The sequence below is a fragment of the Xyrauchen texanus genome, chromosome 42 (genome assembly GCF_025860055.1).
Source record: "Xyrauchen texanus isolate HMW12.3.18 chromosome 42, RBS_HiC_50CHRs, whole genome shotgun sequence".
Classification (NCBI taxonomy): Eukaryota; Metazoa; Chordata; class Actinopteri; order Cypriniformes; family Catostomidae; genus Xyrauchen; species Xyrauchen texanus.
The window spans coordinates 17,702,328-17,725,072 of NC_068317.1; the positions used below are offsets into that span (position 1 = coordinate 17,702,328).

The 22,745-nt window shown below is 40.7% G+C and overlaps 1 protein-coding gene across 7 annotated transcripts in view; it reads left to right on the forward strand.

The window, feature by feature from the left end:
- Positions 1-22,745, forward strand: part of LOC127634989 (protein AF-10-like) — a 72,408-nt gene that overhangs the window by 40,252 nt on the left and 9,411 nt on the right. For all 7 annotated transcript variants that reach the window (XM_052114776.1, XM_052114778.1, XM_052114777.1 and 4 more), the window contains 5 exons: positions 2,207-2,848; positions 9,290-9,462; positions 17,924-18,038; positions 19,635-19,707; positions 22,028-22,200. In XM_052114776.1, coding sequence (XP_051970736.1) covers positions 2,207-2,848; positions 9,290-9,462; positions 17,924-18,038; positions 19,635-19,707; positions 22,028-22,200 — 1,176 coding nt within the window. The remainder of the gene's footprint in view (positions 1-2,206; positions 2,849-9,289; positions 9,463-17,923; positions 18,039-19,634; positions 19,708-22,027; positions 22,201-22,745) is intronic.

The following is a 22,745-nucleotide window of genomic DNA, read 5'->3' on the forward strand; positions in this document are numbered from 1 at the left end:
AGATTAATGTCTAATGTTGACTTCCTTTGTTTGGCATTAGAGTGAGTGTATTGTGACAGGGCTGGATGGAAGCCAGAAGCAGTAAGTATGGCGTGTGTGTGCGATAAGGCTGTCGTCTGGCTGGCTGCCGTTGGCGCTGTAATATGGAGCAACGAGTCTCTATGAGCCGGCTGTTCTGTGGGTGGTGTCTCCTGTGTGTATAAGTTTTTGTGTGTGGTTGTATGAGGGAGGCTTGGGAGTCAGAGGAGAGGCATGTTCCATTCCCTTGTGCTATCAAACCATGATGGAGGGATTGAAGCAGAGGTCACGTCTGGAAAATTCAGACTAATCATTGTGTCAAAGTGCGGTGGGGTCCTCCTTGCTGGAGTTACATGAAAACATAAGAGGAAATCCCGAAAGAAGAAACAACGTGTTTTCTTAGAGTGCAAAGAGATCAAAAGATGTAGGACTTTGACTATGGAACTATGTCATATAGCTCGAGGTTTGTCAACACCTAACTCTGACCCAGTTGGAGAGATTATGAGATATTTGTTTGAGCCCTCTGTGTTTGACCAATAAGAGTCGTGGTAATATTTTCATTGTGCCGTATATGTGAATTTTCTTGTTGTTTATACAACCATGGTTATAACTTTTATAGTTCAGGGTTAACCCTATAATAGCTGTGTCCACTCTGTCCCTCAGGTGGGTCTGCCAATTAAAGAGTTTAAGGAGACATGTCAGTAAACAGATAATCTTGGCTCTTGAGCCATTTTTAGACTTCTGTCATTCACTTTATATGATATAGGAGGAACCTTCTGGAAGTGTGTTAGAAACAAAAAAAAGCCAACTAATTCCCTCTTTGTCAGGGCAGCCATTTTTGCTACATTCGTTTATCATTGAGGCATTATAATAAATAGTTCACCTAAAAATGTAAATTAATTTACTCGCCTTTGTCATTCCAAACCATTCATTGAAGTATTGAACTATAACGGTAATGCGGAAACAACGTACCGTGGGTGTGCATTATTTTTCAATAGTTCAACGGGCTGGAGTAAATTTTTCAGCTTGTACCACGGTTTCCACACTTAAAGACATTGTTTATCTCGATATTTTCGGGTTTTCATCCCTAAAATGCTTTTGTGAGTGGAACTACTTTCTTCCGCCATGTATTCATTGTGTTGTTTTGATACTGCCAAAGGCTTCGTTGCATTTACATTTACATTTTATCCAAAGCGACTTACAGTGCACTTCTTACAGGGACAATCCCCCTGGAGCAGTCTGGAGTTAAGTGCCTTGCTCAAGGACACAATGATGGTGGCTGTGGGGCTCGAACCAACAACCTTCTGATTAACAGTTTACCAGTACTGTGGTTTAGACCACTCCTGGTGGTGGATGATCTTCTCCTATGCCATAGCTTTCAAATCTCATTTACATTTTTGTATCTTTAACATTGTGTATCTGAACAATGTTCAACACGTAACAGTCAAATTGGAAAGTAAATCCTCAGCCACTTTGCCGCAGCTGTAAAAGCATGTATCTTGGAGCTGTTACTCTGGTTAAAGAAGTCCTTGCCTCAGGGGAGGGCCTGAATGAATGCCTAGATCTGGGTCACCCTACTTATCTGATTTTTTATTTTTTTTGGCTGCCTGCAAAGCTGACTGTCCAACCTAGGATTTGGAAAAGGAAAACATGCATTGTGTTTCCGGATATCAGGTCAAGTAAAACAAAAAAATATACAACTCTGAACCTCCAAGTTCAGAGTTCTTCATTGGCCATAAAAATAATTTTTGCCAGCCTATTTCTTTTCCTAGGGTTTAATTCATACCTATTCCACAATTTAGAGAATATTTTTGGTAATTCTTTGTGGCTAAATCATACATTTATACACTGGCATAGGAACACAATCGCTAAGGATATACGGTACTTAAAATTAGTGTATATTTAATATGGAAAATTTGCTGAGCAAACCTGCACAGCCTTTATAATTTGAGTTAAATCACTACAGATCTGTCTCTTTGGTTCAATAAAGATGGTACATAGCTGTTGAGTCTGAGCTATGGGCTAATTCGGCGCTACAGCTTTGCTGTGTTTATTTATTAAAAAAGGGTGACTCCAAAACAGTCCTTAGGTTTTATAACAAATTGCCACCTCCCTAAGGCCTTATCTGTCTCTCTCTTAACAAGGTTGTGATACTACTGGACTTCATCTTTATCTCTCTCTGTTTCAGGTCTTTTATTAGGTACCAGCAGCAGTAAATCAGCCACTAGTGGATCTGTGGTCCAGCTCACCTCCGAATTACTCGGCTTTTCTGACTCCAGTCTGAGGGCTGGTGACTCGTACACACCACCTTCCTTTGGTCGCTGTCACATGAAGGATGGTGCAGAGGGTGGAGCCTCTGAAGGCATGGTGGCCATCAACACCTTCAGCATGATGTCTCTCCCGCAAAGCTCCAGCTCCAGCAAACATTATGAAAACTGTCACCCTGCCGGAGAGCTTGGCAGCCTGGCCTCGGCCGGCTACAAACGCCCCCAGCCCTCCTCATCCTCTTCCTCCGCAACGTCATCATCTTCCACTGGTGAAGATGGAGTGAAGAAAAAGAAGCGGGGGAACTGGAGGAATCGGTATGGACCGTGCTTCACCTCCCAGGATAGTAAGAACTTAGAGGTGGGAGACCATGGAGCCACACTCCCCTCTTCCACCTCCCCCTCACAGTCCTCCATGAGCACTATAGCCTGCCGTGGGAGCACTGTCAGCAGTACTGGAGTGGTGGGAGCTGGTAGCACCAGTCTGGGCATTCAAAAGTCCCCGTCTCTCCTCAGGAATGGAAGCTTACAGAATATGACTGTCAGCTCCCCACCTGCTGGACAAGGTGAGCAGAGAGTTTTATGCTTGGCAATCAACAATACATTTTAGTCTGAGTGAGTGTTATACTTTAAATAATTGGTGAGAATTAAGAAGGAATGAGGGATAGAGTCCAAATGTAGTGTACTGTCTAGGGCACCAACTAACGATTATTTTGATAATCTATTCATTTCACAATTATTGTGCGATTATTGCAACGATTAATCATTGGCTCTTTTAACCGATTATTCTGCTTGTCTCAAAAAGGTTGTATTAAACGTGCTTGCTAACAATAAATAAATTAAAGGGGGATAAATACTTTTAAATAACTCTTTTGTATTAATAAAGCTGTGTAATGCCAATTTTCTTCATGAAAAGAAATGCACAGTGACAAATATTTTAGTTCAATAGGTGTCGAGCCATCGCGTTATAATGTAGCTACAGCCAAGCGTGTGTGCTCGAGGGATGGGCGTCCCCGTGACAGAGTGTGCATCAGCCGGGTGCAGTCTCAGTCTCTCCCCCTCATATCGGCACAACTCATAGGAGTCACTGACCGCACAGAAAAATGCCAGTTTTGGAGTTTGTAGTTATTTACATGATCTGCTTCCATATTATTTGAACTTTAATAAAGCTATAACACATTAAAATATAACTGCATTTAAGATGGAACTTCGGGATGTTTCCTTTAAAGACATTCGACACACAAGTTTTGCTTCAGTGGAGTGGCAGCTCCACTTGTTCCACAATGAAAGTACTTCTGTTTGTACTTTGTATTTTTGCATTATAATTCCCTCATATTTTGCAATCTGCTTCACTTGAAGCTGTTTGAACATTTTAGAGTGCATCTGGACTGTGAGCTGTGTAATTCTTCCTTGCAGTGCTGCTCTCGACATTGGAGTTTAAAGTGATCTCGTGTTACATTCAATTAGATCAAATGACTATTTGACAACAATAGTTTTTTGTTGTTGATAACGTCAACTAATCGTTTAAGCCCTAGTACTGTCTTAAGTCAACATGACATGAAATTTGACCCTATTTACTTTCTGTAGCGACATATCTGGACTTATTGTGAACAATTTATCGGTGTACCTTATTCCATAGGAATTTTTGGGGGGGAAATGTTTTTATTAAAAAAAACTTTGTCTCTTGATTAAATGACAAACAGTATTTCATATTGGTCTCATCTTATTTCCTTACTGGAAAGTTGTCCTGTCATTCTCATTTTTGTTTGTATCAAATTAAATATAGTGTCCACTTTGATTAAGATCTATTATGTTTTACTGTTTTTCATACTGTTTCACTATTGTAAATGCTCAGGCACTTCTTTCTACAGTAAATTTCACTTTTTCCTTATTCACACATTTTTCATTGACTCTTCCACATAAATACATCTGCATTGTTGCATTAAAAAATGTGTACTAGTATGTTTTGGTAGATCTGAGGCTGCATCTACATTAATCTGTATATATTTAAAACAGTTTTTTTTATTTCGAAACGCTGTCCACACTGTCGTTTTCAGCGTTTTCCAAATGTACTCGTCCACTCAAACTTATGAAAATGCCTAAATCCCCTTACTGCGCATGTGAAAAATTGCCATTGTATGTATGGTCTGAAAAACTATTGTCCTCTTGTTCCATTGCCGGACACCAATTCCAAATGAACTTCCCGTCACCTTTTGAAGGAATACAATGTGAATTGTACAAAGTAACATTTATCTTTAGCAAATCTATCAAAGTGAATATCAGGCACAACAGCGCCGCCATAGCACAGGACGCCATAGCACAGGACACGATAGCACAGGACGCCATAGCACAGGCTGACATCTTGACAACAAATACATCATTTTCAGATATATCTGTTATCCCATTCCACACTATATCGTGAAGATGGCCTTTTCTAATTTATCCACATTTAGAGTGTTTTTCAAAAAGCTCAGTTTTCACTGGCAAAAATGCCCAAAAAAAGTCTTGGTGTGCAATATCCCATTCAGTTCAGTTTCAGAGATTTCAAATCACTAGCTATCTCATCTTAATCCTTCCCTGAATAGCAGTTTCTTTTCCCCATTTCTGTTTATTACAAAAAAAACTAAAATGCATTTGAGGTCCCCTTTTCTCAAAGAGAGGCCTGGGACCCAGTCGGATGTGGTTTTTGGTCCATAGTAAAGCTCATTAGTCTGAAAGTGGATGGAGATTCTCTCTAAAGTGCTTCCTTATTCCTACCTGATTGAGAGCTCGGAGTGGCCTGCTGAATCTCCATAGAGATGCACATTAACCTGTTGAGCCCGAGGGAGCCGGAGGAGGGAAGGAGGCCGTAACAGGCAATTAGTTCATTTTATTTGTTCCTTCCTTTTGTTCTCTTCGCTCTGGATCCGGATTGAGCCATGATCGGTAGCATCTTAAGATAGTGTGTAGAAATGCCCTGACCCCTACTGGCCTTCTCAGTCACTGAGCTGGAGCCAGGGCGACTAAAGTTTGGCACTGATTATGTCTCTTGCATAGACACTCACGTATAGTCACATCGTTCTTTCTCACTCATTTGCAGGCACTCTCTCATCTGCTACAACTCTCCATTGACATAAGTGATCCACAAACGCTGGCTAGCTTTAAGGGCCTGATTGGTGGCACTGCCCTGTTGCTTGGCAACCATTGGACCTGTTTGGAATTTCCATTTTGATTAGAACTAAGAAACTCCAGTGTGTCTTTTGGTCTATGTCACTCCCTAGTAGTATGGTTTCACTATCACCCTGTCCCCTTTCAGGGCTTTTTATGTTTGTTTGGGGCTTGGTATCCCACCCCTCCCTGCCTTCACCTGGTCCTGGCCTTTGGCAGGACTGTAAATATTTAGCCATGGCTAATGCGCTGCAAGAACGGAGTGTTCCACCTCATCTATCTGTCTCACCCTCCCTGAACAGCTCTCAGCCTTATTTATTTTTTTTTGACGAATGACTGGTTTATAAGGGGGAGCAGTGGGGGCCATTATTAAATGCAAACATCCATCCCGGTCCCAGCCGGGAGTAGGCTTTATGGGGGTGCCATTTGGGGAGGGTGGGAAAAGATTCTTAGTAAAACTGTGTTTGTCTGAAAAGAGAAGAGGGAAAAGCTGGTCTAAACAGATGGCACAATGTACATTATCCAGTTACGATATACACTCGCACAATCACAAGGCTTTATTATACAGTGATTAAACTATGTAGCCATCCTGTCTATTCAAGTAAACACTTGCGTGCAATGCATGCATTTGCTGCATTAACTACAGCCATACGCTGTAATTCATCCACGTTTTCAGTCAGCACACATTTGAAACATCAAGCCAACTCTGCTAAAGTGTGTTTGCATGTGATAGAACATTTAGCATATCTTAAAACTAGCAGCCCAACTAAAAACATTTCATGACATTGATCACATTACGATACCACATTTAAATTGAAGACATCTGCCACGTCAAAGGCCTAAATCTGTTCTACAGGCCTGCAACAATACTTTGAATCAGTCCCTCCTTCATCTGGAGCCTTCCGTAAGGAAAGTGCCGAGGATCCTTATCAGGTCCTGAGCCTTGTCATTAACCTCTTTCTGAACTCGCATGGATTTTTTTCTGAGAGAGGAGACAGGGGTTTGACTTGAAATGCTGGCTAATCTAATTTGAAATTTCCCCTCTCTCCCCTGATTTGATAAGGGGGGTTTCAGGAGGAGATGTTAAGTCCTGATCAATCTGCCTGTTCGATCACCACCAGATAACCGGATCTTTGTCCTTGCTTTGTTTGGCTGCTCATGTCTTGTAGCCTCTAATCAAATGCTCTGTTGGTTGACCTTTTCTGAAATGTTAATTATTAACCAGATTACAAGATTAACATGATTATTTAAAGATTAATTTAATCATTAATGCATTGAGTAAGCTTTTGGTATTCAGGGATCTCCCAATGGTAAGATGTTGAATAAAATAGAATTCTATGGCTCAGACCTTGGACATAGATTTAACAATCTGGCTTGCTTTCTCTGCTGGATGTGTCCTATGTGTGGTGTTTGGTACTGTACACGGTTAATGTGGTACCTTCCTGCCCAACAATGTTTCCTTGTTTGAGTGTGGACTGCCGCAAGCCATTCATTCCTTTTGTGTGGCAAGGGGGCCCCTTTCGTTTTTGCAAGGGTCAGCCTGGGCCATCAGCTGGGTTCATTTGAGATCGTGGCTGGGGATGAGGGAGAGAGAAGTAGGGGGAAAAAAATCAATAAAACAACAGCAACCGCAACAAACAGCATGCATGTCATGAACCAGCACATAAATATGAATGGGATGTAGTACTCCCAAGCTACCTAGCCCCACCTGAAAGAGTTCAGTCATTTTTACAGAAGAAATGGTGAGTTGTCAGATTAGAAGAAACCATTTTCTGGGTCATCGGGAGACCGGTAGAGTGCATGTTGAGAGGAATTAGAAGTGATTTGTGCTCTTTCTCGATGTCTGCTGTGATGAAGGTCTGGTCAATTCAAAGTCCACAAAGTTCATCTCTGGGGCAGAGAGAAAGAGATGAATGAGATAGATGGAAAACCAGTGAAGAGATATTGGAGGAAAGAGGTTGCCCTTTACAACTAATAATACTTTGCCTTTACCACTGGATTACAGGTCATACACTGCATTGATTTGTTTCAGATTCCCTGGTTGTTGTGCCAGATCTCCTACTGATAAGCAAGACAATGAGTGTGCTAATATTATTTATAGAGATGCACCGATTGCAATTTTCTTGGCCCATTTCCGATTTTTTTGAAAGTGTGACCTGCCGATACCAATTTCTTTCCAAGAACTATTATTGACCACATATACAAACAAAATCTACCTTTCTTCAATGCTAAATTTTATTTTCATAATAAAATAAATTATTAAACATTACAATTTCCCCCAAACTGCACTAAGTTACAGGATCTTCTCTCACTTAAACTCAAAATAAAGTGCTCTGTGACTGGAAAGAGGTAGAAATAACAATTAACTGCAAATGAGTTGCTTTATATAACAGATGTAATTTTCCACTATATTTATAAATGGACCTTTTTCTCTTTATTACTCGTCTAACAAAACAATTCCAAAGATCTGAAAAATGAAAGTGTCCAATACGCTCAACTTACGTTAGATGTCCAAATATCAGTTGTAAAACTGAGCACTGCTTCGGGAACGGCTTGCATACCTGTCAACACTCCCGTTTTTTCCGGGAGTCTCCCGTTTTGTTATTTCTCCCAAAAAAACCTCCCGTAATTTGTATGGCCCAAACCACATTATATGAATAATCACATCAATATATTATTCTAAGGTGGTCCAGTTGCCAGATCTTGAATGAAACGCATCCTACTCACACAATCGACACATTATACAAATTACAAATAATTTATGACCACAATCTGGCAACCTACAACCCATTTGCGCTGATGATATCTGCGCAGGTTGTAGACGTGGGATGTTAAATCAAGCATCACTGGTAGATGGGAGGAGAAGACTCAGCTGGTGCTCCGGTGATAAAAACAAAATATACATGTACATTTAACAACAGCTGTATGGAAGAATTGAATTTCATATCCCAAAGCCATATCGACAATGCCCACACCTTTTACAATGTGTGTCGCACTGATTTCAATATCGGACACGGTGGGAAAAATTACGTTAAATCACAACTGCACAATTTCTATAGTATTTAGCCTGCCTCTGCCATCCAGCACCCCCCTTCCCCTCTCCCGAATTTGTGTACCAGGCTGCGTGTGTTACATGACACGAGATTAAACAACTCAGGCAACGCGACGTCGGAAAGTACCTCATACTCCGTATCAAGGAAATTTATCAGATTTCTGAAGCCTCTGTCCTCAACTATGGAGCGGCTGGTCATCCAGGGCCATGAATTCCATAATTTTCATCATAATTGCTTTGGTCTTTTCGCTGCCCATACCAAGGGATGATAGGAGAGGCTGCTGACTTGTGGCTGGCTCTGAGCTCTGGCTAGATTTAGCTTTTTAGCTTCTTTTTTAAAATGGGCATTTTCAGCTGAGTGATGGTGTTTTAAATGTCTAATTAGGTTTGTTGTTCCAAAAGTTATTGTGGTAGTTCCCCCGCGGTTTAATTATTACACATTTCAAACTTTATATATTCTTCACTCACAGTGAAGATCTTCCACGCCAATGACATGTTTACGTGCAGCTGTGACGTTATTGCCTGCGCCGCTGGGAACAAAACGGACCGGCTTGGAATCGGTAAGACGTGAGGCTGAACGGCCGGTTACCGGTCGGAGCCGAGCATGCGGAAAATCGGCTAATTCCGGTCCCTGGCCGGTCGATCGGTGCATTTCTAATTATTTATGACATTCTGTAATCCACTGGATTACAAATCAAAAGATATCCTTGGTCTTGGGAACGGATTTGTCATGGAACCTTTGAAAATTTACTGTTTAACCTAAATTATTTACTGTAAATCCTGTCTTTTTCCTCTCCTGTTCATGCAGGGTCGTACACCAGCAGTAGTGATGTAGCCTGCCCATTGCCTGGTGCGCTCCTCGGAGGGTCTCTGTCCGGATCCAACCCAGAGTTACCCACTCATCAGTCAGTGGTTACTTCAATGCCCAACCTTACCTCTCTGCCCCCAACTGCCCCTTTCACCAGCACCTCATCCACCCATGTGAGTAATTGAACCTGTTGTTTTACACAGTCATACACTGTATGTGTTTAATTGATGTTTCAATAGGGGCCTGAGTATCTCAGTGGGTACTGACACTGACTACCACACCAGGGTGTGCTGAGTGACTCGAGCCAGGTCTCCTTAGCAACCAAATTGGCCCTTTTGCTAGGGAGGGTAGAGTCACATGGGGTAACCTCCCTCGTGGTCTTGATTTAGTGTCTCTCGCTCACAATGGGGCGTGTGGTAAGTTGTGCGTGGATCGCGGAGAATAGAACAAGTCTCCATGGTGTGCACAGCGAGCAACATGATAAGATGCACGGATTGACTGGAACAGGATTTCACCCGGATTGATTTGAGTAACCGCGCCACCATGAGGACCTATTAAGTAGTGGGAATTGGGCATTCCAAATTGGGAGAAAAAGGGATAAAAATGAAAAAGTTACAAGTTTCAATACAACTTTTTTGCTTGATTTAGTTCTTACATGTGGGTGGAATAAATGTAAGAACAATACATTTTAGAATTCACCAGAATAAATTAAAGGATTTTAAGGTGTTTTTGTTTAAAATGTACGTTTTCGTTAAGAGATTGGTGCTATTGTTTTACAGGTTGTAATTAAGACTGTTGGTTTGGAAATGGGAAACTGTGAATCCTTTTTTTTTTTTTTTCCTCACTTTATAAGTTTCTCCACATATTACAAAATTCCAAACATTCCATAACAAAGTTGTACAATTTAACATATGTAGAGAAAAAAAAGGGGGGTAGGTTCAGAACATAGGCAGGGATCCAGGACCTACCTAACATAAAGGGAACAGATGTTGACCCCAAATAAGAATGTACAAATATACCTAATAAAGTACCAAATATGCAAAAATTGCCCCTCAACCACCCCCCACCCCAAGAAAACCGAAAAAAAAAAGAAGAAAAGAAAATGACAAAAAAAAACCTGCCAACCAAGATAAATGTTTAGCCAAATTATTCAATTATAAAAGTGTTATCACAGGAGCGGAAGCACACTAGTAGAGAGTACACTTATTAACTATTTTCCAGTATGCAGGGAGTGTATGTTTCCATATATGCAAGGAGAGAACCCCACATTTTGTAAAAGTTCTTGAGAGAGCCCCTCAGTGAGCATCTGATTTTTTCCAGTTTAATAAAGTGAAAAACGTCTCTAATCCACATGGAATGAGTAGGTGGAGCAGATGATTTCCAATGCAGTAAAATCCGACGCCTGGCCAGGAGGGACACAAATGCCACAAAATCCGCCTTGTACAGTGAACAGGCAAAGAAAGTGTACCAAACAGTGCTGTTATAGCCACGGGTTCAATTGCTGTCTCAACTACCTCCGACATTGTCTCAAATATATCAGTCCAGTATCCATGTAGGGTTGGACAGAACCAAAACATATGTGCCAAGGTTGCAGGAGCCTGACGACAACGGTCACAGATATGATCAATGTCAGGATAAATTTTAGAGAGTTTGACCGTAGTCCAATGAGTACGATGAAGTATTTTGCATTGGATGAAACTGTGAATCCTTTTAAGTAGGGAAACTAATAGCAATTTAGTGACCAATGCATCTGGAAAACTCCACGAATCTACGTTATTTAAAATGGACAATATAAGCCTCAAACGAAAAGAGTATGTCTGCAAAACGAAGTAGCCTAATGCTGCTTTTTTCAGCTCACACATATCCTTAATGCTTCATCTCATACAAAATTAACCAATTCATTCGAATTATACTCATCGTCTTTGTATCGTGTGTTAATTTGTTTCAGTTTTATCATGATAAATGCTGTTTGCACACCTTTATAGTACAAATAGTAATTAACTCAAAGGCATGGATGTAAACGTTGGGTGTAGCTATTGCTGACATGAAAACATTTTTTTTTTTCCTGCAGACTAAATGAATTTGTTTGGCAAGAGTCCAGGTTTGTGCTGTGCATTATTTATCTAATAGTAGTAGAGATGCGCCGATTTTCCGCATGCCCGGACCGGTAACCGGCCGGTCAGCCTCACGTCTTACCGATTCCAAGCCGGTCCGTTTTGTTGCCAGCGGCACAGGCAATAACGTCACAGCTGCACGTAAACATGTCATTGGCGTGGAAGATCTTCACTGTGTGAGTGAAGAATACATAAAGTTTGAAATGTGTAATAATTAAACCGCGGGGGAACCACCACAATGACTTTTGGAACAACAAACCTAATTAGACATTTAAAACAACATCACTCAGCTGAAAATGCCCATTTTAAAAAAGAAGCTAAAAAGTGAAAGCGGCTAAAGCTAGCCAGAGCTCAGAGCCAGCCACAAGTCAGCAGCCTGTCCTATCATTCCTTGGTATGAGCAGCGAAAAAGACCAAAGCAGTTACGATGAAAATTATGGAATTCATGGCCCTGGATGACCAGCCGTTCTCCATATTGGAGGACAAAGGGTTCAGAAATCTGATACATTTCCTCGATACAGAGTATGAGGTACTTTCCGACGTCGCGTTGCCCGAGTTATTTAATCTCATGTCATGTAACACACGCAGCCTGTTATCTGTCAACATTTGGTTACACAAATCCGGGAGAGGGGAAGGGGTGTGCTGGATGGCAGAGGCAGGCTAAATACTATAGAAATTGTGCAGTTGTGATTTAACGTAATTTTTCCCACCGTGTCCGATATTGAAATCAGTGCGACACACATTGTAAAAGGCATGGGCATTGTGATATGGCTTCGGGATATGAAATTCAAGTCTTGTCCTCCCATCTACCAGTGATGCTTGATTTAGCATCAGCGCAAATGGGTTGTAGGTTGCCAGATTGTGGTCATAAATTATTTGTAATTTGTGTGAGTAGGATGCGTTTCATTCAAGATCTGGCAACTGGACCACCTTGGAATAATATATTGATGTGATTATTCTCATAACGTGGTTTGGGCCATACAAATTACGGGAGTTTTTTTTGGGAGAAATAACAAAACGGGAGACTCCCGGGAAAAACGGGAGTGTTGACAGGTATGCAAGCCGTTCCCGAAGCAATGCTCAGTTTTACAACTGATATTTGGACATCTAACGTAAGTTGAGCGTATTGGACACTTTCGTTTTTCAGATCTTTGGAATTGTTTTGTTAGATGAGTACCGTAATTTCCGGACTATTGAACGCACCTGAATATAAGCCGCACACACTGATTTTTAAATAAAATATTATTTTGAACATAAATAAGCCGCACCTGTCTATAAGCCGCAGGTGCCTACCGGTACATTGAAACAAATGAACTTTACTCAGGCTTTAACGAAACACGGTGTGGCAGCGGGGGCGTGGTCAAGCGCCCGTCCGGGAGAGAAAAGAGGTAAGGGCGCTTACACATGAGCTAAATTATGTCTAACACCGGTGTCTAATTTCAGTAAGCATGGGGAGAGCAGCATAAAAAGGCAGCAGCCACAGAGCTGAGAAAGTGACACACATCAGTCTAGTGTTGGCGCATAGAAGAATTGAGAAACTTTATAAAATTGATTGTAAACATTGCTGTGGCCATTAAAAGCCTTACCTGGAACGTCAAGTGCCCTGCTGAAAACTGTCACACTGGTGGCCGTGTGACAGTTTTCCCAAGAAGGACACGTGAAGCAGGGCACTTGAAATTAGACACCGGTGTTAGACATTTCTTTTCCGGACGGGTGCTTGACCACGCCCCCGCTGCCACACATGGCTTGTAATAAAACATTTGCAGTAAACAGTAGCCTACCAATAAAGTCATTGGTCACTATCTTCCTCGTCCTGTGCACTGAAACCACTGTAGTCATCTCCTTCGGTGTCGGAGTTGAATAGCCTCAGATTTAGTTGTCTTTTTGCACTGAGTCAATTCCTCACGCTGCTGTTTCCAACGTCTTATCATCGACTCATTAAGACCGAGCTCCCAACAGCCAGATCAATCGCCTTCAACTTGAAAGCAGCATCATATGCGTTTCTCCATATCTTTGCCATGGTGAGGGTGACAAAATTACTACCGTAATCAGAATGATGGGAAGTTTGAGCGTGCCCGATTTATTCTAAACAGTAAACAAAAAACGTTGTTTTGACCTTAACCCGTTCGGCAATTTCATTGGTCTAATGAAAGCTTCACGCCGCCAAAAAACAGAGCACGTCACAGAATGTTTTTTTTTCTTATAAAATTTGAAAGCGGGAAAAATCCATATATTCATATATCAGTAATATTTGCGTCATTGTATATAAGCCGCGAGGTTCAAAGCGTGGGAAAAAAGTTGCGGCTTATAGTCCGGAAATTACGGTAATAAAGAGAAAAAGGTCCATTTATAAAAAATTGTGGAAAATGACATCTGTTATATAAAGCTAATCATTTGCAGTTAATTGTTATTTCTACCTCTTTCCAGTCACAGAGCACTTTATTTTGAGAGTTGTTTAAGTGAGAGAAGATCCTGTAACTTAGTGCAGTTTGGGGGAAATTGTAATGTTTAATAATTTATTTTATTATGAAAATAAAATTTAGCATTGAAGAAAGGTAGATTTTGTTTGTATATGTGGTCAATAGTAGTTCTTAGAAAGAAAATCTGAAAAAATCTGTATCGGCAGGTCACACTTGCAAAAAATCGGAAATTGAAGTCGGCCAAAAAAATTGCAATCGGTGCATCTCTAAGTAGTTGCTATATATTAACCGTATGAGGGAAGCTGGCTTTGGTGTTCTTTGCTGCATAACATGTGAGAACTACATTTTGTGTCATTTCAGACCTCATTTTTCAGCTTATGGAGACAGTGTTTTGAGTTATTTAGGGTATTTATGACTAGGCTGCCTATGTATATGGTCTTTGTGGATGAACGTCTGTGTGTATGTGACTGTTTGCATTGGCTTGTCAGAGCAGTACAGCGAACTGAATGTGTGGTCCGGTAAACAGTAATATTTGTGAGAAAATGGCTATAGTTGGCTCTATGAAATTAATGAAAATTTTACTGAATTCTATTCTATTGTCAGAGATCAACAGTAAAAAAACAAAATTGTCCCATCACAAAAAAAAATTTAACTTTAGAAATAAAAAAAATGAAGCATTTATTAATATTTAAGTTTACTTTTATAAAAGTTTACTTTTATAAAAAAAAAAAAAAAATGTGTAATATAACTGGAAATTGTACAACTATTATGTAACTCCAAGACGGCTAATTTGTAAATGCTCTTTTGTTGGATAAAGACCTGGAATTTTGCAATGCAGTTTTCCTGTCATGGAAATTTAGAAAAATACCTAAATGTCCTGGAAAATATTTTAGTGTAATATAGAACTGTTTGGCTGTGTTGCTAAAAAGGGTTTTGTTACATGTACAGAAAGTGATAACGATCGGGACTCTGAAAAGGAGTCTAATACACACATTTCTTTGCCGCTGGCTGCGCATTGTTTTTTTATTATTGTGTACAAGGCAAATTTGCATCTTTGCACTTGCTTTTTTTCCCCAAGTTTATATTTGTATGTCTTTTGTATAAGTATTTTAGTTGTCATGGTATGTGTTTTTGATTGTTGAAATAGGAATCTCTGTACAGTACTTTGGTCCATTCTTGTGGATTTGAAGTGCTCTAAAAATAAAAGTTGAGTGTATATTTCCTAAATCTTACCTTTTCTGGTTCTGTGTTTTGGGTATAGTTTCACACCTCTGGTTAAGACGTTAATTAAATGCCCCGTGTGGGCATAAATATTTAGTCTGCAGGTGCTGCACATTTTACAGCAAATGTGCACTCTCTTGTGTCTATTAAAATAAGCACATCGCATGATGTTCATAATGTATTTTGATCAGTCGTTTATAGTACCAATTTTTATTTAATATTAAGATTCACTTGCCACCGAAATACCGATACTTTTGACACCACTATCCTGGACAATGACAAGTCATTTGCAATTTCAACAAAACCTTTTCTGTGTTAGCCAGCTACATAATGTTAACTTAATCAAAAGTTTAAATCAGCTAAATTTTTGCAACAATGTCCAATATATCACAGAAAACCAAATGTTTATGTTTTCAAAGTAACGTGCTATTTAGAATTTAACAAATGTATTGGAGTGACACAGCACTGTCCCAATAGGGCAAGTGACCGTTACGTCAGCTTCTCCAAAACTCTTATCCTTTTTGTTGAGCCCTGAATATATAGATCAGATTTTATTTTTTACTTCATAAAAAGAAACTAAAATGTTTCCTCCCCATTGTATGACTACACCATGTGTTCACATCACAATAATAAAGAAAAAACATTCTTTTGGGACCCCAGCACTGTTCCTAATGTGCCCTTTGGAAGCACACTAGAGACTGAGCACAGTCTCTGCTGCTCTCCTGAGCATCATCTTGACTTGCGCTGCTGTAGCAACCGGTCGTCTCCAGGCAACAGGGCTTTGTTTGTGCAGAGCTGCCCTCTCTACAGGCAGGGTGGCCTTACATTAGGAGATGAAGTAGACCCACTGATGGCCTTAATGCTGCAGTGCTCTCGTTGGTTCAGCCCCTCCTTACACATGCTTGCAAATATCCCCCATTAGTCCTAAGCTTTATGGCATAGGAGCCTTAATACGATGGAGTTTTTTTCAAGGTAGGGATTCACTGATCAGTAAAAAGGTGATGTTTTAGAAGGTATGTCTAGGTTCATGAAAATAATGAATTAAAATCAATATTTACATTTAATTATTTAGTACATGCATCCAAAGCACAAATGAGGAACATCACAAGCAATTTGTCATACAAAAGCCAAAAATATATCCTGCATTGCACTGCCAAGTTTCTAGAGTAGGCTAGAATAGGACTGAAAGGAATAGTATAGAAGCAATACATTCTGTGCAAATAATCATCCTTTATTCCATAAACATGATGTTTGGAATTTTGTTATTCTCACTCCTTCCTCTCTATTCCTATCTCTCCCTTTGTGGATTGTATATTGAGGGGGAAATAGAAATTCTGTGGTTGCAAGCAGTGAAGTGTTGAACTTCGACCCTAGCATACACCCCCTATGCCCACTTCTGTCCCACTTTTAGTTAACCTCCACAATAGTCCTGAGAGCCCTAAGCCTCAAACAATCTGACTGTCCCTCTTTTCCCTGTGCTGGCGCATTGAGCCTCGCTCGCTGATGGGATGGGAGCTGACAGGCTGGACATAGAGTTGTGTAGAGGGATGGGGATTTTTCTTCATACTGGTCATACTCCCTTCTCTCTTCACACAGCCTGAACGAGGAGTCTGAGGAGCGGGGAGGGCCAGCAGGGAAGTGAGGGGCCTGGAGAATGCAGGATATTACTTAATTTATTATTATTATTATTATTAAAAATATATATACAAAAAACTGAGAAAATGCTTCAGACAGAAATGTGAGAGCCTTGATTTTCAGCAATAATGTGTGTGTGTGAGTGAGAGAAACATTTATATGTAAATGTATATTTAGGTATAAGTGCTTTTGAAGGTGTTTATTGGCATTCACACTGCAGAGAAATGGAGAGCACATACAATATGCAAAGGCTATACAATATACAGTATAGCACAATACAATTCACATAATACAGTAAGAATTGACTAAGTAAACTGAGGGGAAAAATACTAAATTTGTGTAATAATTTTAGAATCTAAAAAAAGACCACTAAAGGGTATTGCAGGCAGTGTAGCGGATTTTAGTTGGGGTTAGATCATTTTATAGATTTAGCTTCATGAGTTAGAACTGTGATGCTTCGTTTTTAACTACATCCTACATTTGTTAGTAGAAGATCCATAATAGAAGCCTGGGTTTGTTTAAATCATGGTGTTTTCTTCTAGAGTATTCATGAGCAGTTTATAATGTTTGCAGAATGTGTGTTGGTGAAAAATACATTATCTTACAACACCGAAATACTGCAAGGAATCCAATGTAATTCCAGCTTACATTATTTACCATCTGTTTAGAGTTTTAATTAAGTAGATAAAGGGAAGTTAGGAAATTTTGATTGTATGAGAATAAGGACAAAATTAATAGGATGCATTGTCAGAGAGGATCGCAAACATTGGATAAAGGGAACATTATTATTATTAAAGTGATGCACTTCCTACAAAGTAGATTGTAATTAATATAAGTAGTCCTAAAACTATTCTGCACATTGTTGTATAAAAAGAATCTACTACAAAATTATTACTTAAAGATGTGTGTGGTTTCTACAGTGAAGTCAAAGTTTGTTCTGGTGCACATATGCTGCTACCTTAGCGGTACCGCAACAAATCCCCCTATTAGGGAAATGGCTTAATTGGATTAAATAATTAGCTGCAGGAACACATGGTCTGTGTATTGTTCAGGGTTGTGGATTTGCTCTTGTTTGCTCAGACAATTCTCCTGGCTCACAGGAAAGACACACTTACAACTGACATGGTGTTTAGTCATCCAGGTCTTTGGCCAACATTTGCACACACACACACACTTAATATTAGGAGCGTGACAGTTTTACCATCTTAATTCTAATGTGTGCCTTTTATGTGTTTCGTCCTCAGTCAAACTCACTACCAGGAACCTTTAACCTAGTGCCATCCCATATGTTTGGAAACCGGCTGAACCCGAACTCTGCCATGGCTGCGTTGATCGCCCAGTCTGAGAGCTCCACAGCAGGTAAGAGATGCGCGCGCACACACGTTTTCCAACAGAGGGGGAAGCACACCTCCCACCAGCACAGGATTCCCTTCGCAAAATCCGTTCCTTCTGCACTCTGCTCTGCAGTTACTCCTCATCCTCCCCTTCTTTCCTTGCTCCCCTGTGCATGTGGAATGTGTGGTCAGCTGTATCCCCCCCTTGCCATCTTCAGGTCGCAAGGAGAGGGAGACGTGAAGAACAAAACTCCCTGGGACAGAGAGTTGAAAGTGTGCATACCTGTTAAATGAAGCATGCCTCCATTCAAACATTTCATTAATCTGCACAATGACCACAGTGATGACACTGAGGGGATTGCCCAGGGTTTAAGAGGCAGGCATACCTTACGCACAGCCTCTCCCTCTCTCCATCCTGGTCCACTCAACACTTTCCCTGGACCCTGCCTAAGCCCTGGGGTCACGGTGCTGAGCAAATGGGCTTGCAGGACCCTGTCAGGCGGGGAGCTGGGACTGGTTGAAACAAAGGGGGGAAAGAGGAGGACAGCAAAGGAAAAAGAGTAACACAGCCTTTGAGGAATAATGGATCAGTCATGCCCTCCTCCTCATACAAAGGTCAGGGGGTCATTTGACTAACAATGGGAGAAAGAACACCCTTTCTTAAAGAGACCACCGCTCGACTGGAAAGCTTGTGTGCTCTTAGCACATGCCCAGCTCTTGCCTGCTGCTTATTCTCAATGCAGCACGTCCAAAGCTTTAGCGTGGCATCCATGAAGCTGTGACACAATGCTTGTTTACTTTGGCAAGGTCCTTGTGCTATTCTCTCAACACTTATCACCTGTTGATTGCAGTTTTCCAGTTCAAGGTCCAGTGATTTTTTCTTTAGGTTGTTGTTTCTCTCTCTCTCTCTCTCTCTTTTGTAAAGTGATACCCAATAATTTTGGGTCCAATCTGCTCTGCAGCCCTGAGGCTGATCCAAGGTCAGGCAAGGAGTCAGTGCCATTACAAGTCAGTCCAGACCTTGGGCATGATGGGCCCACACCCCAACTGGAGGTGTGGGCTGGAAAGTGTGCTCGAGGTGGTAGTGGGCTGGAAAGTGTTAAGAAAAAGAGGGGAGGAAGGAAAGGAAGAGGGGAGGGGGGCGTGGGGGAAGGAATCAGAGAGGAAGAGAAAAATGGGATTGGCTGACTGTGACTGGAGGGGGGTGGCAAGAATAGAAAGAGAGGAGGGGGTTGTGCCTGGTGAGGCGCATATGTGATTCATTACTTTCACTGCAGAAAATGAAAAGCAGTGTCTGGCATGGGGCCTGCAGGCAGGGCGATGGGAGCCTCCACAGGGAAGGAAGAACTGGGGTAAGGGAAAGAAAGGAGAGCTAACGAATGGGGTGGGGGGGTTATGAGAGCGAGGTGACTCGGTGACACACACACTCGGTAGTGTCAGTGTGCAAGCTGAGCTGCCAGAGAGACAACTCTTCAGCCCATAGATGGATTTCTGTGAGGGAGATCTGACTGCTGCTAGGCTCTGTGTGGATCAAGCCTCGAGTCCCTGCATTTCCCATGCTCCTCTAGAGCCCACATCTGCACACCGGCTCCTTATCAGCTGCTTTCTTTTTACCTTTCAGATCAGGAGCTGGGTGACGGAACTCTCAGCTTCTCCAGAAGAGGAAACTCACCAAAGGCAAACCTCTCCCCTCGGTAAGTCCTATTTACATTCCTGAGCTAGAGTTCCCCTCCTCCAGGCTCAGAGATTTCACTCTTTCTCCCTCCCCCACCCCATTCGCCAGCCCGCATTCATTCACTCTGTCCGTTCCTCCCTTTTGCACTTACCTTCCGAACAGCAGGCATTTTTTTAACACAGCTGTTCCCCATATTGAAGTTTCAGATTCTTATGTAGAATGATCTCCAAAAAAAAAAAACATTGTTCGTTATCTGTAACCTGAAAAATAGATTTTTGTCTTGCTAGCCCCATGACTGAAGATATAAGATGGATTTATAATGACAAATGCGCTGTGTGATTTGTATACTGTTTAACAAAATTCCTCCGGGATGTAATATTTTAAATTTGAAGAGGTATGTTGTTATTCTGTTGTTATTTATTATACTTTTGATTGCATCAGTTACTTAAGAATTGTTTGATATTTTTCATTCATTGCTGCTTCAGCATATTTAATAGATTGGATGGCTAGATTTATCTGTTGTAATTGAATTAACCTGATCCGATTTACGTCAATGCAGTAGAATGCATGTGCAGATCAAGTTGCAATATGTGTTTACGAAATGCATTTATCTCTATCACTTTGATCACTTTTGATTAGCTTGTCAATATGTGCTTTGGGTGATTTGTGCTGTGGCATTTATGGTACCTGCACAGAAAGTGCAAAAGTGTGCATGTCCAAAAATCTCACTGTGGTTATGTTGGAATAACAGGAATTTAGAACTGTTCTGCGGCATGTTCAGATGAACCATGAATATCTTTGTCCTATTTCTGTGTTCCACACTGGTGCAGCTATGCAAGGTGTTATGGCTTCTTAGGGCAAATCTGGCGGTTGTGGAGATTTATTGCCTTGTGGCTCTGATCTCAGCCCAGCCATAATTACCCCATAGATAGATTCACATTCACATGGCAGCCACTGATGTAGAGCCCAGAGTTGGATGCATTTATAATAACACAGATTGCTGTCTGTCCAAACAAGCGTGCCCTGAGATTTATGGTGTCAGAGACACGCACTGGTCCATTTCACAATAGCTGTGAACTCTGTTTGGCTTTACTGAGCAGCATGTCTGCCTCTGAGGTCATAACACCAGAGCAGGAGTTAAAAAAAAAACTTGTTAGTGCAGTAGTCTAGTGAGTGTTTGTTGGCAAACACAGACTATTTACAACTTTCAAAAAACTGTAGCATATGTGATGCTCGGCTGTGAAGTGCATTTTCTTTTAAAGGTGTCATTTCTGCAGCAATGGAATCACACAAACTACATAGGTAAAGTTTGTCAAAACATACGTTGTTGGCTTGACAGCCTTGTCTGAAAGTTTAAAACTGAAAGTTTGATGGTGTACAGACATTACAGTTGGATGGATGGTTTGTTTACATTTTAATTTTTGGACAGCTGTACTTTGAATTAATGAGCATTCCGTTTGCCCTTTTGAATATTTAATCAATATAGTCTATGGGATTTTTCTGCAATTTGTTCATCCGCTCTGCAAAAACTCTAATGCCAACTAGTTAGAAAATGTACACTTTGTTTAGCTCTTCCCCGCTTGGTTACAGTTGCTTGCTCTAACAAGCTCTACAGAACTCCTCATTGGAATTAATGGGGGATTGCCATGAACTACATGGTTTTTGGGTAAATATTCTCATAAAGAGAATGGATAATATTACGTGGGCTGGTATGAAGAGTGACATTGCAATCCACATTTATCTTAAGTTTTTTTGTAAAATGTTTATATCACTCAGTGATTTTATTTAAAACTGTGTGGAGACTGTAATAATCATTTGAAAAGAGAAAAAATTAATTTAATAGCTATTATACATCTAATAACATTAGCGTATGTGAACAGAGCTGTTTATGATGTCTTGTAACACTAATTTTGATGCTGTGAACTGTTTATTTACTATCACTTTTACTATGACTTGAATCAACACATTCAGTTTAATAGCTTTAATTTACCTTGGAGCAAATGTAGGTGTCATTGCAGATGTTATGTTTTAATTTGTTAATGAGGGCTATCACAGCTTAATCCATAAACTCTTCTCCAGATTTATTTAAATAATTATAAATAAAAAAAAAAAAGAAAGAAAATCTCTGCGGGTATCCTCTCTGGGAAACTCGTTACTTTTTACAAATGACCTAGCAACAACGCGTTTTAAATTAATGTTAAGATCCCAAAAAATTACACGCATCCTTTTGAAGAAAAAGTTTGTCACCTCATAAATTTAGTGTCTTTTATAAAAAGATATATCATGTCCTCTGTGCAAATATTGCTCTTCTCTCACTTGTTGTCTGTTAATGACCTTAGGTCTCCATTAAGTGGGCTGCACATCCGGTATGACTCGTCAGGACCGTTGGTTCCAGGGCTGGGCTCTGGTACAGATACGCTGCCCCCTGTGGCCACCAGCATTGACCAGCTGCTGGAAAGACAATGGAATGAAGGGCAACAGTTCCTCCTTCAACAGGGCTCACAGGGAGATGGTGAGAAGGGTTCTCTTTTACACATACATGATGCATATTGCTTCTACATGCAGTATTATTCCTCAACACTCACAAAGTGTTTTGGCCCTCTTTGGTTGTCATATCTGTCCTGCTGTGGTGGTTGTTGAGCCATAGGGTGGGTCAGTGCTATTGATCTTTAATAGGGCAGCTTACATTTTTTTTTATGATGGCTAATGCTACTGTTTCTGAACAAAGGTTTTTTGTGTTGTCTGGGATAAAATGCCTTTTTTTTTCCCCCACCGTATTGTAGTAGTTGTGCTACTACTGGTGCTCGCTAAAACCCAAAATATACTTCGGTCAGATGTGAACGCAGAGCATCTGTGTACAGAACGCGTGACGCAAATCTCGTCATCAGCAGAGTGCACCGAATGCGCGCAGCACAATTTTCTAACCGCACGTTTTGGAACACGCAACCTAAGCATGCACCTGGAATTATTTACACTAATTAGTAGTCCTGCATTTGTATAACTTGAGTCTAAAGGAATATAAAGACATTTTTATGGGTTTAAACTCCTGAAGAGAAA